Here is a 15392-nt window from a genome sequence, read left to right on the forward strand (position 1 = left end):
GCGCACCTTACAAGGGCGAGGATGAGCCGGCTCTTTGAGGGGGTAGAAGATGTGTGCGAACGTTGCGGGGGGATGCCCGCAAACCACGTTCATATATTTTGATCCTGTCCAAAGCTGGAGGATTATTGGAAGGAGGTGTTTAGGGTAATCTCTAAAGTGGTGCACTTGAAACTGGACCCAGGCCCTCGGGAGGCCATATTCAGGGTGTCGCATCAGCCCGGGTTAGAAACGGGCGCAGAGGCAGATGTTGTAGCCTTCGCCTTGTTGATCGCCCGAAGGCGGATCCTGTTAGGGTGGAGATCAACCTCTCCACCCTGTGCCCTGGCATGGTGGGGGGAACCTGCTAGAATTCTTGACACTTGAAAAGGTCAAATTTGAAATGAGGGGAAGGATGGAATGGTTCTACAATTCATGGGCGTTATTCATTATGCACTTTCGCGAATTGGATCCAATCGAACATTGCGGGGGGCGGTTGGAGGGTTGGGGGGAGAGGGACCGTATGTGTTAATGGTGACTATGGCTGATTCCTGATCCCTTTTTGTTATTTGTTTATGTTAGCATGCGGAATGCTAGTTGGGGGTTTGGTGGGAGGATGGGATCATTGTTATTGATATGGGGATTGACATTGCATTTGTTATTGATTATTGTTTATTGTTGGGTGTAAATTTGGGAGAAAATGTGAAAAAGGAGGAGAATAAAAAATATATATATTTTTTAAAGTTTCTCTGATTTCCTGGTTCTAAGTGTATGCTGTTCATGGTGAAATCAACAGTTAAAGTGTCCAATTCTGTACCTGGAGCACTTGGCGCAGCGATAGATAGCCCATCGATTGGAGAACTCCAATCTAATAAAATCATTGAAATGAAATGTGGGTGGGTTCTGTAAGCGACAGATGATGTACTCTGCAAACTGCCCAGTGATGCAGTTAACCCAATGATCTGCTGAATGAGCAAAGTACAGTATTTAATCCTAATACCCAGTTGTAGGTAATTAAATAGGGCTTGCCGTGCTGAAACAGGCCATTCGGTCCAAATGCTGGATGCGTGTTTCTGTTCTACATGGGCCTTCTCCCACCATCCTTCATCTCACCCTATCTGCATATCTTTATATTCCTCTGCCCCTAATGCATTCATCTAGCTTCCCCGAAGTGCCTCAACTGCTCCCGCTTTAACAAGTTCCAGTCTAATCGCGCTCTGAATAAAGAAGTTCCTCATGAATTAAAGGTGTTGTTTTAATGCATTTGTGAACATGGGCTGTTTGGCTGTCTGGTGATGATATACGTAATTATAATAGTTTTATGCCACCTTGCAAAGTCTTTCTGCAATAAATCTGAAGTTTATTTCTTTCGTTCCAGGAGACAAATGTACTGAACCTGATTAATGATCCAATTCACAAACCAGTCACCCTCTTCTTACCAGAAGACAGGATCATGAAATCCTTACCCAAAGCTCGAAAGGACTTCCTATATAATAAGGACAACAGAAAAGTTTTGATCGAGTACCTTAAATTTCATATCGTCAGAGACGCCAAGGTAACTTCTTCACCTCAAGGCAGAGTTCAAACATTGAGAGATTTGCTCGACATTAAATGCATTACTTTTATCCAGAAAAGGGTGCTATTGTAGATCAAACTGCATTTTTGCAAATCCTGTGTCGTTTCAATTCAATAATTAAAGTTTGATGTGCTTGTAAATGAAATACTATACTTCGAAACAGTTCTGCCTTACAATGAGCCTCTTCAGATTTGAGGTAGCACCATAGAAAACCTTTGTGTGAAATCTCTTCCCAACTACTAAATTAAGTTATCATGTTCAGTTTATCTGAAATGGGTTCACATTGTGCAAGTAGCAGCGGAAATGGAATTGCATAATCGCAATAAGTTGGATTTACACAGCATCTTTCACATGGAGAATGTCTAAAAGTGTTTCAATGATGGCACTGGTTTCATCTTTCATACCAGAGCTCAGAGGGTTCATTTCTGAGGACAGTTTACGTAAACTTGAACTGGATTCCTTTGAGTATAAAAAATTGAGGGGCTGACCTGATCGAGGTGTTTAAAATAGTAAGAGTCCAATAGTGTAGATAGAGAGACTCAAGAACATTGGGGCACAACATTAAGAATGTGGAATCAGGGAGCACTTTTTCACACAACTGGAGTTCTCTGCCCTAGAAAGCTATAGATGCTGTGGTACAATTGGGGTTTGCTCTGAAGACCGAGATTGCTAGATATTTGTGAGGTAAGAATATCCAGGGCTAAGGAACAAAGGCAAGTAAATGGACTTGAAATGCACACCGGCCATGATCTAATTAAATAGATAGATGGACAGTTTAATGGATATATGATGGACAGATGAAGAGACAGGCAGGCACAGACAGCTAGGTAGACAATCAGACAGATAGACAGACGTATTGATAGACAGATAGATAATTAATGGGTGGCACGGTGGGTGGCACGGTGGTTAGCACCACTTCGATTCCTACCTTGTCTGGAGTTTGCGTGTTCGCCCCATCTGCGTGGATTTCCTCCAGGTGCTACGGTTTCCTCCCACAGTCTAAAGACATGCAGGTTAGGTGGGATTACAGGTTTACGGGGATAGGGTGGGGGAGTGGGCTTAGGTCGGGTGCTTTTTCAGAGGGTTGGTGCAGATTTGATGGGCTGAATGGCCTTTTCTGCACTGTAGGGATTGGATGGATGGATGGACGGGCAGACAGGCAGACAGATGGGTGGGTGGAGGGATGGATGGACAGATTATTGGTTTATGAAAAAAACACCATAGGGTGACGTGATATAATTTGTGGTGTGGCTGTGTTTTCGCAACCTCTGGCGCTACTCGACTTTTAAGCCTTTCTTTTATCTTGATGCACAATCCACAATTTTGTGATTCTGATGTGTATGATCTGTGCTATGTTTCTGGAAGATCCTGGTTACATTTTGTAGATGGGAAGCTGAGATAAGTCAAGAAAAGCCTTGATTAATTGAGGCGTCCAAGAAAACCTGGGTGGGTCAGGGTTGCAGTGGCGGTTTTGCTGGTGAGCGGGCCTACATCTCAACGATGCCATTAGCGTCAAGATGATGCCTGCCATGTGAGTGAAGTTGTGTACAAAGGTCTCGGCTCCCTGGCACAGTTTATTGGTGCCCCCATTGATGAACTGTAGGATGAAGTGCAGAAGAAAATCCAGTCAGTTGATAGGGTAGTTTCCTTAGTGGGGGCTCGCCTTCAGTCCTTGGAAATCCTGTTGCATGGTCTGTCGATCAGCCTGGATGATTCGGAGATACGGGGTCGGAGAAGGAGTATTCATACACCTGGGTCTCCAGAGGGGAACTGGGGATGAATTCCCAGCCAAATTTGAGAACAGGCCGCCGTGCTTTCACAATCTTAAATTGAAGGTTGGGCATCCTGAGCCCGGTGGAGAACATTGTGTACAGTCTTCAAGGCCTGGGGTCAGTTGGAAAGTCCGACCACTGGTTTTACTTTGGCTTGTGCTCAGTGTTCGTCGAGAAGGGTTGGAGGTGGCCGGTCATGATGGTCCTTCGCCACCCACCAGGGTCCAGGTGTCTGTTTACCGGGGCTTCAGGATGATGATGTGGGGCAGGTGCAAGGGCTTTGGTGAAACTCTGGAAGGATCCTGCTTCTTACTGGACGATCCTGTGGCCTTTCCAAACTCTGTGGATGGTTATATTATCCTGCAATTAATCCTTAATTCTGAACTTTGTTCCCTTATGATTTTACTCCTGATTTTGTGTTATTGCGTGTCACCCTGACAAGCGTGTATGATATATGAGCACCGAGGCATTTGACACCTATTATCCTGATATACAGCAAATCTCCCCCGAGATTTCTCTTTCAGAGACTCCTGGACTGCTCTCTTTTGAGATTTGGTTCTACCGAGGATGCAATATCCCGTTGACTGTAGGGCGAGTGTGAGTCTGGGTGCTTCGGTTCAGCGTTAGTTAGAGTCTCTCTTCGGTTGCCGATTTGGCTGGATGGAGGAGTTAGCCGCTCGCATGCTAGTGGTTTCATACAAGGACTTTCAGACTCTCCTCCTTCTTGAGGCTTCGGCTCCCCTGGGTGGGGGAGGCGGGGGGGGGGTGGGTGTATGCTATCCTGTTTCTTATGAGGTTATGCTGTTCTGTTCGTGGTATCCTTTCTGTAAAAGTGCACATTGCTAGACCATGTCGGACATCTGTTTGCACTCCTGGTGTTCCTCTCTCTCTGGGGTTTCCACTCTTCATTTGGGTAAGAGTGGTGCTGATACAAGCTGATTTGTTTTATTAAATTCTAGGGGTGTCCCATAATCCTCTCGGGAGGAGGAGTGGTGTATTTTCCCTGCGATATCTTGTTGATGGGGGCCTTGATAATTCTTCTTCTCCTTGTCAATGGAGTTTCCTTGGTGGAAAGTGGCTTATTCTTTCCAGTGATGGCGGGACCTGAATGGTGCCTCTGATTTGGATGGAGGGGAGGGAGGTTTGTTATGTTGCAAGTCTTTTTTATAAAATATTTTTATTCTCCTCCTTTTCCACATTTTCTCCCAAATTTACACCCACCGACAATAAACAATAAACAGTAATGAATGCAATGTCAATTGCTACATCAATAACAATAATCCCATCCTCCCACCAAACCCCCAAACATTAGCCCGCATGTTAACATAAACAAATAACAAAAAGGAATCAGGAATCACCCATAGTCACCATTAACACATGCAGTCCCCCTCCCCCAACTCTCCCAACCACTCCCCCCTAATGTTCGATGTAATCCAATTCTCGAAAGTGCATAATGAATAACGCCCACGAATTGTAGAACCCCTCCATCCTTCCCCTCAGTTCAAATTTGACCTTCTCAAGAGTCAAGAATTCCAGCAGGTCCCCCCACCACGCCAGGGCACAGGGTGAAGAGGTTGATCTCCTCCCCAACAGGATCCACCTTCGGCCGATCAACGAGGCGAAGACTACATCTGCCTCCGCACCCGTTTCCAACCCCGGCTGGTCTGACACCCCGAATATGCCCATCGAGGGCCCGGGTCCAGTTTCATGTGCATCACTTTAGAGATTACCCTAAAAACCTGCTTCCATTAATCCTCCAGCTTCGGACAGGACCAAGACATATGAACGTGGTTTGCGGACCGTGTTGCAAGCCTTGGCATGGTGTAAGAATCCTTGGGGCTAATGCTGGTGTTCCTATCTCTTTCCAGGGTTTCCTGTCTTTATCTGGTAGGCGAGGCACAGATATAGGCTCTTATTTGTTTTATTTAATTCTACAGGGTTTCCCTTACCTTGTTAGGGAGGGGGAGGAATTGTATCCCTTCCCGAGACACCCTGTTGGTGGGTGTCTTGACGATTCTTCTTCTCCTGGTATCCTGTTATCCTGATATCCCCTACTCTTTTTGGCATCCTTTTATCCTTTCATTTTCCGTACAAGAGACGATGCCGACTACAATGATTGACAATCTGAGCCATTTGTATGATTATTTGCTGGTCTTCTCAGTCTGTATATGTGGAATAATGTTTACTCTGTATTGTACTAGATTTTGGTGATTCGATCTGTCATGTGGTTAAATGTTAGAGCTGGACAGCAGGATTCTCCGATCCCCGCCGGCTGCCGTATTCTCCGGCGCCGGTTTTCGGGCGGGGTTCACGCCACGCCGGTTGGGGGCCGTTGGCAGCGCCCCCCCCCCACCCACCGGCAATTCTCCGGGCACCGATGGGCCGAGCGGCCATCCGTTTCTGGCCGGTCCCGCCGGTGTGGATTAGACATGGTCCCACACGGTGGGACCTGGCAGGTAGGTCGGCTGGGGTGGTCCTCAGGGGGGCGTGGGGGGGTCCAACCCCGGGGTGGGGGGGGGGGGGCAGGTGGGCTGGCCCACGATCAGGGTCCACCGATCTGCGGGCGGGCCTGTGCCGTGGGGGTACTGCTTCCTTCCGCGCCGGCTCCTGTAGGGCTTCACCATGGCCGGTGGGGAGAAGCCAACCCCCTGTGCATGCGCCAGAATACACAGGCCGGTCTGCGCATGCGCGGAACCACGCCGGCGATTCAGCGCATGCGCGAGATCACGCCGGCCCTACGGCGCATGCGCTAACTCACGCAGTCCCTTTGGCGCCAGCTGGCGCATCGCCAACCACTTCGGTGTCCACCTAGCCCCCGGAAGTGCAGAGAATTCTGCACTATCGGGGGCTGTTGATGCCGGAGTGGTTCGCGCCGGTTCTCCCGCGAGAGGAGAATCTCGTCCAATGTCTTCGCATATTTTTCAAATACTTATTTTTCTTTGTTTTGGGGTTAAAGAATTGTTGACTGTCTCCTGCGAAGGTACAGGTAGGCCTCAAATTTGAGAAAAAGACTTTATAATGTGTCATTGGTGACTGGTATAATTGGAGTTGGGGGAGGTATGTTTTAGTGCACACCTGAACAGGACAGGAAAATCCTATCCTATAATTTCTTTGGCTGATTGAGCAATTGCTGCACGTGTATTATATTACCACGTTTTCATAGCTTTATTCTCTTCTCCACCATTCGCTAGCTGATCCATTCATTGTTTTTCCCTGTACAAACAGTGACGCCAAGTTTAATGATTATGCTGAACCAACTGCGTTGGTGTTTTCCTGTCTTTTTCTGTGTTCCTGTACGCAGAACCATTAATCCTGTACTGGGCCAGTTTTGAGGATTTGTTGCTTTATTTGTAAAAATGGAAAAACTCTAATAAAAATATATATAAAAATAAAAGCATCATGGTGGGAGGTGCCGAATTGTGACAACAATAGAAATAAAACAAGTAACCATAATTAATGGCATGGTTGTAGACAGTCATTATATATAAGTAAAGTGTAAAATAATAAAAGGATTGTACAATTATAAGCATTTCATCATTTGAATATTTATAGTACAATGCAAAATGCCGGTCTTAATTCACAGTATAGAAATGAAAGATGACCGACAGTCTGCATTTAGTATTAAAGTCTGTGGATTAGTCAAGTTGGGTTTGTAAATTCTCAATCCTTTGCGTACTACTTATGAGTTTTATAAAGTAATTGGACTGTTTCATAGTTTATTTGCTCTATATCTAATTTGTAGAATGGTGCCTTTTCTCCTTAATTCCATCACACTTTTACTGTCCTGTGGTTGTGGCATAAGATACAGGCAGTCCCGGATTTACTACACAATTTGTTCCTAAAAACTAAGTTGTAAGTCGAAACACCATAAGCCAGGACCAATTTCCCAGAAGAGCAATGGTACAAATGGGTGATTGGTTCCTGAACCTGTTATATTCCTTGGGCGGGATTCCCCGAGCCGCCGTGCCGAAATCGCGCTCAGTGCGGGGGCGGAGAATGGGGCGCCAGACCTGTGATTGGGTCCGACGCCTTCCCGCGATTCTCCGCGGACCAGAAAATCGCCACCAGTCACGCGGTTGACGCTGCGCATGTCGGGGCCATTGAAATAGGCCCCCGCGGCAATTCTCAGTTGGCAGCTGGCCTAATTCCCGCCAGCGTGATTCACTCAGCGTTCCACCCGGCGGGAGCTCGGAGTGGCGGTTGCGGACTCAGTCCGCGGCCTCCCTGGTGGGGGCGGGGGGTCCGTCACCGGGGGGGGGTGGGCCTCCAGGACGGCCAGGCTCGCGATCGGGGGCTACCGATCGGCGGGTGCCCGCGATCTGGGGGAAGCCTATATTGTCGGGGCCGGCCCGTGGTGTTGGTCTGCCATGTTGCGCAGGGCCCCGTAGCGGCAGGCGGAGCTGCAACGAGCACTCCGGGGCCCTGCAAGCCCCCTTGAAAACGGAGAATCACTCTGGACTTTCTCCAGGAAAGTCCAGAGTGATTCGCACACGTTCTTTTCGCGGGCGTGGGGACATAGCCCCATTTTCAGAGAATTCCACCCCCATCTTGTTTTCCAAGATAGCCAAAAAAAGTAGTGTTGACAAAGAATATAAAATCTAAGAAGTTTAAATCAAAACTAATTTATTTTACACTACTTAACTTGATTAGGTTCGCACTGAGTAACATATAATATTTGCTTACTGTCACAAGTAGGCTTCAATGAAGTTACTGTGAAAAGCCCCTTGTCACCACATTCCGGCATCTAGTACTGAATCTGTAATACAGTAATCAATAATCTCTCTAATTTATAAACTGTACTGTAACTCAACCTCACACTATCCTTCCACATTGAAATCTCCCTCTGCTCTCCCCCAGCATGCCTAGAGACACAGCCTTATATATGATCACTTAGTAATGTCATCTGGTGTTAAGTTACATGTAGTCGCTCTTGTTAGCCCTTTACTACACTTGTACTATACATATCATTACAGAACCAAGGCCAGAAATTACTCATGGCAGTGTAAAATGTTCTCCACTCCTGCCTTGTCAAATTGCTGAGGCGACGGTTGATGGTTGCACACCTTAGCACAAGTCCCTTGGTTAGTGTGGGGTTATAATGGAGTAATTCGATCATCGTCAATTGCCTGTTTAACCTTGAACGTCTATGAGTCTGAGTGAACAGTAAATACAACATTGGCACATAAATACATGAAAATCACAACGGTTGTGCCAAAAAAATTAAACAGAATAAAACACTTGTTTCCAACCTAATAAATATGGTTCGACCTGTCCAGTCGAACAGATGGTTGATGCAGAACATCAATGCGGATGTATGAACACGCTAACATAGCTTCATAAAGTCAAAACTGGCATTGTAAAGTCGAAATGGGGTGTCAATTATAAATGTTGTAAGTGCCATTCATCTTAACTCGAATGTCGTAAAGTCGAGGACTGTCTGTTGTGGCAATGGGAGGTGGGACTCAAGAATTTTCTAAAAGATGGTGGACCAGGCCAGAGGGGCTAAATGGTCTTATCCTGTTCCTGAATTTTCTTTGCTCATCTTAACATCTTTGAGCAGCCCTATGTCCAGATTTTGACTGCGTTGAATTCAACGTTTCATCAACAGCGTATTGAACTTGAATGTACTGCAAAATTGGGCAAATGATCAGTTTTGAATTTTTTATTTCATTCTTGTGATATGGGTACTGTTGGCAAGGCTGACATTTATTGCCAAACACTCATTATGCTGGAGACGAGGGTTCAGTGATCCACAAGTATTTACTGCGCTCTATTTTGTCTCCAGATTCTGGCAGCTGCCCTTCCTAAAGTTGACTCACTGAAGACGCTGCAAGGTTCTGATATCCGGGTGAGATGTGCTCAGCGAAGAAATAAAGTGAGTTTAAAATAACCCTTCTGTCTGTCCTGAATAAGTTGTAACTGTTTCAGAAGTAATTGCAATTAATTTCTCAGTCAAGCTACAGTGTGAATTTGTGAACCCCCAGTTTCAGTGGTTATTCCCATTGGTGGAACAAGATTGCAGCGGTGGAGGTGCAGTGATATTGTCACTAGGCTAGTAATCCAGAGGCCCAGGCATATTCTGCGACATATTCATGGCAGCACGGTAGCATTGTGGATAGCACAGTTGCTTCACAGCTCCAGGGTCCCAGGTTCGATTCCGGCTTGGGTCACTGTCTGTGCGGAGTCTGCACATCCTCCCCGTGTGTGCGTGGGTTTCCTCCGGGTGCTCCGGTTTCCTTCCACAGTCCAAAGATGTGCAGGTTAGGTTGATTGGCCATGATAAATTGCCCTTGTGTCCAAAATTGCCCTTAGTGTTGATTGGGGTTACTGGGTTATGGGGAGAGGGTGGAGGTGTTGACCTTGGGTAGGGTGCTCTTTCCAAGAGCCGGTGCAGACTCGATGGGCCGAATGGCCTCCTTCTGCATTGTAAATTCTATGATAATCTATGACCTGAGTTCAAATCCCACCTGGGGAGCTTTTAGATCTACCCCTGCTCTTAATTCTTTTTAAATGAAACGTGTAAGCAATGGGTGATCTGCTAATAATATTATGTATATGCATGCAATTCCTGTAAATAACACACTTGCTTCTTGTAACACTTTCCTGTCAGGGAGCCTATTTCCATCAGCTACTGCCCACACTTAAACATCCGCCGATCTACCTGGCATATACTTAACCTTTGATCGAGTATTCAAGCTCCCATTGATACGAAAGGTGGTGTGCGACCCAGAGGGCCTGGATTCCGTCCCTAATTGAGACACCCCCACCACTCAGTCAGAGTCCAACTATATTTCTGGCTTTGTTAACCACAACCCTGCCTTCCCCTCCTACACCCCCCCTCCCCCAACTCTTCCCCCCCCCCCAATCAGATCCTCCCTGTGTACATTCAGGCCCTTTGAACTTAACTTTCAGTCCCACTATTTTGCAGCAGTAGAATCAAAGTTGTCCTCTTCACACTGTTGCACAAACACTACAAGCATTGCATCAGAGAGTGAAACATAATAACGACACATGCGGCACGCATTCATCAAGACTTAATTCAAAAGGCGAAATACGCTGGATGAATTACAAAAGATAAAGCTCTCAGCATCTGTGTGGGGAGTAACAGTTAATGGGTGAGATTTTCCATCTGTTCCCGTTGGTGGCATCTTCTGGTCCCACCCACCATGAACCCCCCCTGCCCCCCACCCCCACAGCGGGTTGTCCAGCAGCAGACGGTGCGAATGATGGGAAACCATATTGACAGGACCGCTGACCAATGGTGGGCTACCTCCACCATTGCGAAACAGCGATGTCTGTGACCTTGCATCCGAACTGATAAACAAAATGAGAGATGTAACCGAGCCAGAGAAAGGCAGGAAAGGAAGGAAGGAGCAAAAGGAAAGGTCTGTGACAGGTTTAAAAAGCAAGAGGGATTACATGAACATCAGAGTTGTTACTCTGACTGCCTGCAAAATGGGAGCTGTGGTTCAGGTCTGAAATTGTGGAACCCGTCATTGTGCCCAGAATGCTGCAGAGAGCTCAGCCGAAAGATGACGTGCTGCTCTTCAAGCTTCCGTCGAGCTTCACTGGAGCTGAGTAAGTGGTCGTAAGTGGCTGGTCTGATGGTGAGACGGGGAATTATAACTGGAAGACAAACATAGAAAGTTTCCCACATCAGAGATGCACTCAGGCAGGAAAAGGGCACCTTTACACCTGTTTCTGCAGCTTATTCATCCTGGAACTGGTCGCTTTCTTGCAGCCAGAGGCTATAATTTGAGATGCACTACTCCATTGCACTACTGTTACTGATAGCCTTGGGTGTGTTCGACATATTTACAGGTTGATAATCAATCTGGTTGGCGATGCTTTAAACACACCTCCTGTGGCCATCAAGTCCCAGGGCTGAATTTTATGTGCCCCCGCTGTATGTATTTTCAGCGAAGGTTTACATAGGCTGTTCCAGTGTTTTTCAAACTTTTTTTCTGGTGACCCATTTTTACAAAATGGCCGCCACTCGCAACCTATGCCACGTTCACAATAGATTCTCCATAGTTACTTCTTCAGACATCACATTCATTGTTCTGTATTATCACTTCTGTATTATTAAATGTATAAAAGTGTAAATAAAAATATATTTTCTGACGACTTCCGGGTGCGGCTATGCAGAGCTAGGTCGCATATTCGGCAGCTCCTGCTTGGAACGGACTTTTGGGCTCTTTTACAGGGCCCCCACGGCATTTGTTTGACATTTCCCGGTGTGGGACGAAGGCTGCAATATTCCCCCGACAGTGTCCCCCAGGAAGGGTATGTCTCTGGGTTGCCAGACACGTCAGAAACAGTAAAAGATTTGGCTGCAACTGCAGGATAAACAGGGCCTCTTCCAGCATGCAGGCGGGGGAAGGGCAAGCTTAAAGCTGCAAGCTGACCTGAGGGCCTTTATTAAAGGTGAATTCTAGCAGCAGAGGGAACAACTGTGAAAAGACCCCATCAAGGCCACTGAAGGGACTTCCGGTTGCGGTGATGCCTAGCTAGCCGCACGCTTCGGCGGCTCCAGCTCCGACGGACCTTCGGGCTCTTTTAAGAGCCCCAACGGGGAATTTTTCGACGACGCAACCCGGTGTGGGGTGTGTGAGAAGGGAGTCCCCCCCAAACGAAGGAGGAAAAAACCGGCGGCGGCGGCTGCAGCGCGAGGAATCGTCGACCAAAGGGTCAGAAAGAGAGAAGCACAAGATGGCGGCGGAGAAAGCGCAGGCGACATGGGGGCCTGAGCAGGATGAAATTGTGAGACGGTGCGTGGAGCTGCTGAAGAGGGAGGTGCTGACCCCGTTGCTACAGGCAATTGAGGGGCTCAAGGAGACATTAAAGACCCAGGAGACAGAGCTCCGCGTGGTGGAGCAGAAGGTGACAGATATTGAGGACGAGATCCTGGGCCTGGCGGTTAAGACACAGACGCACGAGGCACTTCATAAAAAGTGTACTGAAAGGATCGAAGCCCTAGAAAATGGAGCGCGAAGGAAGAACCTTCGGATACTGGGTCTCCCTGAAGGTGTGGAAGGAGTGGACTGTGGAGCGTACGCAAGTATGATGCTGAGCTCACTGATGAGTGCTGAGGCCCCTACGGGCCCCTTGGAGGTGGAGTGGGCAAATCGGATTCCGGCGAGAAGACCAAAAGCGGGAGAAACACCCAGGGCGATAATCGTGCGATTTTACCGCCTTAAGGATAGAGAAGAGGTCCTGAGATGGGCTAAAAAGGTGCGGAGTAGCAGATGGGAGAATGCAGTGGTACGGGTATACCAGGATTGGAGTGCGGAGGTGGCGAGAAGGAGGGCGAGCTTCAACCGAGCCAAAGAGGTGTTGCATAAAAGGAAGGTGAAGTTCGGGATGCTGCAGCCGGCAAGACTATGGGTCACGTATCAGGAGAGACACCATTATTTCGAGACGGCGGAGGAAGCATGGACCTTCATCAAAGAAGAGAAATTGGATCGGAACTGAGGGACTGATGCTGCAGGAAATGTTATTGTTAATGTTATGGTTGAAGTTAATTGAGAAATAAATTGGGAAGGGGGGAGACATTGGGGAAATGTGGGCGCCGGTGAGGGGGGAAAGACGGGACATAGTTGGAGAATGGGGAAGGGGAGGGGGAGGGGAAAGGGAGCTGCGCCATAAGAGGCGGGTCAGGTAAAGGGATGTTCCCGCGCCAGAAAGAATAAGGCGGGAAGACAGGCGCAAGGCGGATGGGAGTTCCCCACACAGGGGGGTCGAGGAGTGAGCAGGAGTAGCCGGGGTCAGTTGAAGTCAGCTGACTTACGGAAGTAATATGGGGGGAGAAATCATGCTAGAAAGAGATCTAGCGGAGAGGGGGAGGGAGGGGGAGGGGGGGGACAACTGGGTTGCTGCTGCGGAAATCCAAAAGGAAATGGCTAAAGAGTGGGTGGGCGGGGATGGTGTGCGACGCTGGGGGAGCGAGCGGGAGCGCGGAGGCGGGATATGGGACTGGCCTAGAGAAGGTAATGGCTAGTCGACTTGGGAGGGGGGCAGGTAGCCCCCTAGTGAGGCTGATCACGTGGAACGTGAGAGGCCTGAACGGACCGATAAAAAGGGCCCGAGTGCTCGCGCATTTGAAAGGACTAAGGGCAGACGTGGTTATGCTCCAAGAGACGCACCTAAAGGTGGCGGACCACGTTAGGCTAAGGAAAGGATGGGTGGGACAGGTGTTCCACTCAGGACTGGACGCAAAGAATAGAGGGGTGGCCATTTTGGTGGGGAAACGGGTAGCATTTGAAGCAAAGAACATCGTAGCAGATAGCGGAGGTAGATATGTAATGGTGAGTGGCAGGCTGGAGGGAATGGAGGTCATGTTGGTTAATGTGTATGCCCCAAACTGGGACGATGCGGGATTTATGAGACGGATGCTGGGGCGTATACTGGACCTGGAGGTAGGAAACTTTATTTTAGGAAGGGACTTTAATACGGTGCTGGATCCGGGGCTAGATAGATCCAGCTCAAGGACCGGAAGAAGGCCGGCAGCGGCCAAGGTACTTAAGGGGTTTATGGACCAAATGGGGGGAGTGGATCCATGGCGATTTCTTAGACCTAAGGCTAGGGAGTTTTCCTTCTTCTCCCATGTCCATAAAGTGTACTCCCGGATAGATTTTTTTGTTTTGGGAAGGTCGTTGATCTCTAGGGTGGAAGAAGCTGAGTACTCAGCCATAGCGGTTTCGGATCATGCCCCACATTGGGTGGACCTGGAATTAGGAGAGGAAAGGGAGCAGAGAACACTCTGGCGATTAGATGTGGGACTGATGGCGGATGAGGGAGTGTGTGCAAGAGTGCGGGGGTGTATTGAGAGATACCTGGAGGTCAATGACGACGGCGAGGTCCCTGTGGGAGTGGTATGGGAAGCACTAAAAGCGGTGGTCAGAGGAGAGCTGATCTCCATTGGGGCCCACAAAAGGAAAACAGAGGCCAAGGAAAGGGAAAGATTACTGGGGGAGATTTTAAGGGTGGATAGGGAATTTGCAGAGACCCCGGAGGAGGAATTGTACAGGGAGAGGAGACGACTCCAGACGGAATTTGACCTTCTGACCACCAGAAAGGCGGAGGTACTGTGGAGGAAGGCACAGGGGAGGAGGTATGAATATGGGGAAAAGGCTAGTCGCCTGTTGGCTCATCAATTGCGAAAGAGGGCCGCAGCGAGGGAGATAGGAGGAATTAGAGACGAAAGGGGAGACACGGTGCGAAGGGCAGGAAAGATAAATGAGGTGTTCAAGACCTTCTATGAGGAACTGTATAGGTCTCAACCCCCAGAGGGAGAGGAGGGGATGCGGCAGTTCCTGGACCAATTGAGGTTCCCGAAAGTGGAGGAGCGGGGGGTGGTAGGCCTGGGGGCACCGATTGAGGTGGACGAGGTTATTAAGGGACTGGGAAGCATGCAAGCAGGGAAGGCCCCAGGACCAGACGGGTTCCCGGTGGAGTATTACAGAAAATATGTGGACTTGTTGGCCCCGTTGATGGTGAGGACGTTCAATGAGGCCAGGAAAGGGGGGACTCTACCCCCGACGATGTCGGAGGCGATGATATTGTTAATTTTGAAGAGGGATAAAGATCCGTTGCAGTGCGGGTCCTATAGACCCATTTCATTATTGAACGTGGACGCCAAATTGTTGGCAAAGGTACTGGCATCGAGGATAGAGGACTGTGTCCCAGGGGTGGTGCACGAAGATCAGACAGGGTTCGTAAAAGGGAGACAACTGAATGTTAACGTGCGACGACTATTAGGGGTGATAATGATGCCCCCAGTGGAGGGGGAGGCAGAGATAGTGGCGGCAATGGACGCAGAGAAGGCATTTGATAGGGTGGAGTGGGAGTATTTATGGGAAGTGTTAAGGAGGTTTGGGTTTGGGAACGGGTTTATTAGCTGGGTTAGACTTCTTTATGGGGCTCCAACAGCAAGCGTAGTTACAGGTCGACATAGATCGGAGTATTTCCGACTATATAGGGGAACAAGACAGGGATGCCCGCTGTCTCCATTGTTGTTCGCGTTGGCAATTGAACCTCTGGCCATGGCGTTGAGAGACTCCAGGAAA

At 48.4% G+C, this 15392-nt stretch overlaps 1 protein-coding gene across 1 annotated transcript in view; it reads left to right on the forward strand.

Moving 5' to 3' along the window:
• The window catches only part of LOC140396386 (stabilin-2-like), a 246525-nt gene that overhangs the window by 171083 nt on the left and 60050 nt on the right, over positions 1-15392 (forward strand). The window contains exons 51-52 of the mRNA XM_072484967.1: positions 1355-1531; positions 9110-9199. Of these exons, the coding sequence (XP_072341068.1) occupies positions 1355-1531; positions 9110-9199 (267 nt within the window). The remainder of the gene's footprint in view (positions 1-1354; positions 1532-9109; positions 9200-15392) is intronic.

The sequence above is a fragment of the Scyliorhinus torazame genome, chromosome 19, assembly GCF_047496885.1.
Source record: "Scyliorhinus torazame isolate Kashiwa2021f chromosome 19, sScyTor2.1, whole genome shotgun sequence".
Classification (NCBI taxonomy): domain Eukaryota; kingdom Metazoa; phylum Chordata; class Chondrichthyes; order Carcharhiniformes; family Scyliorhinidae; genus Scyliorhinus; species Scyliorhinus torazame.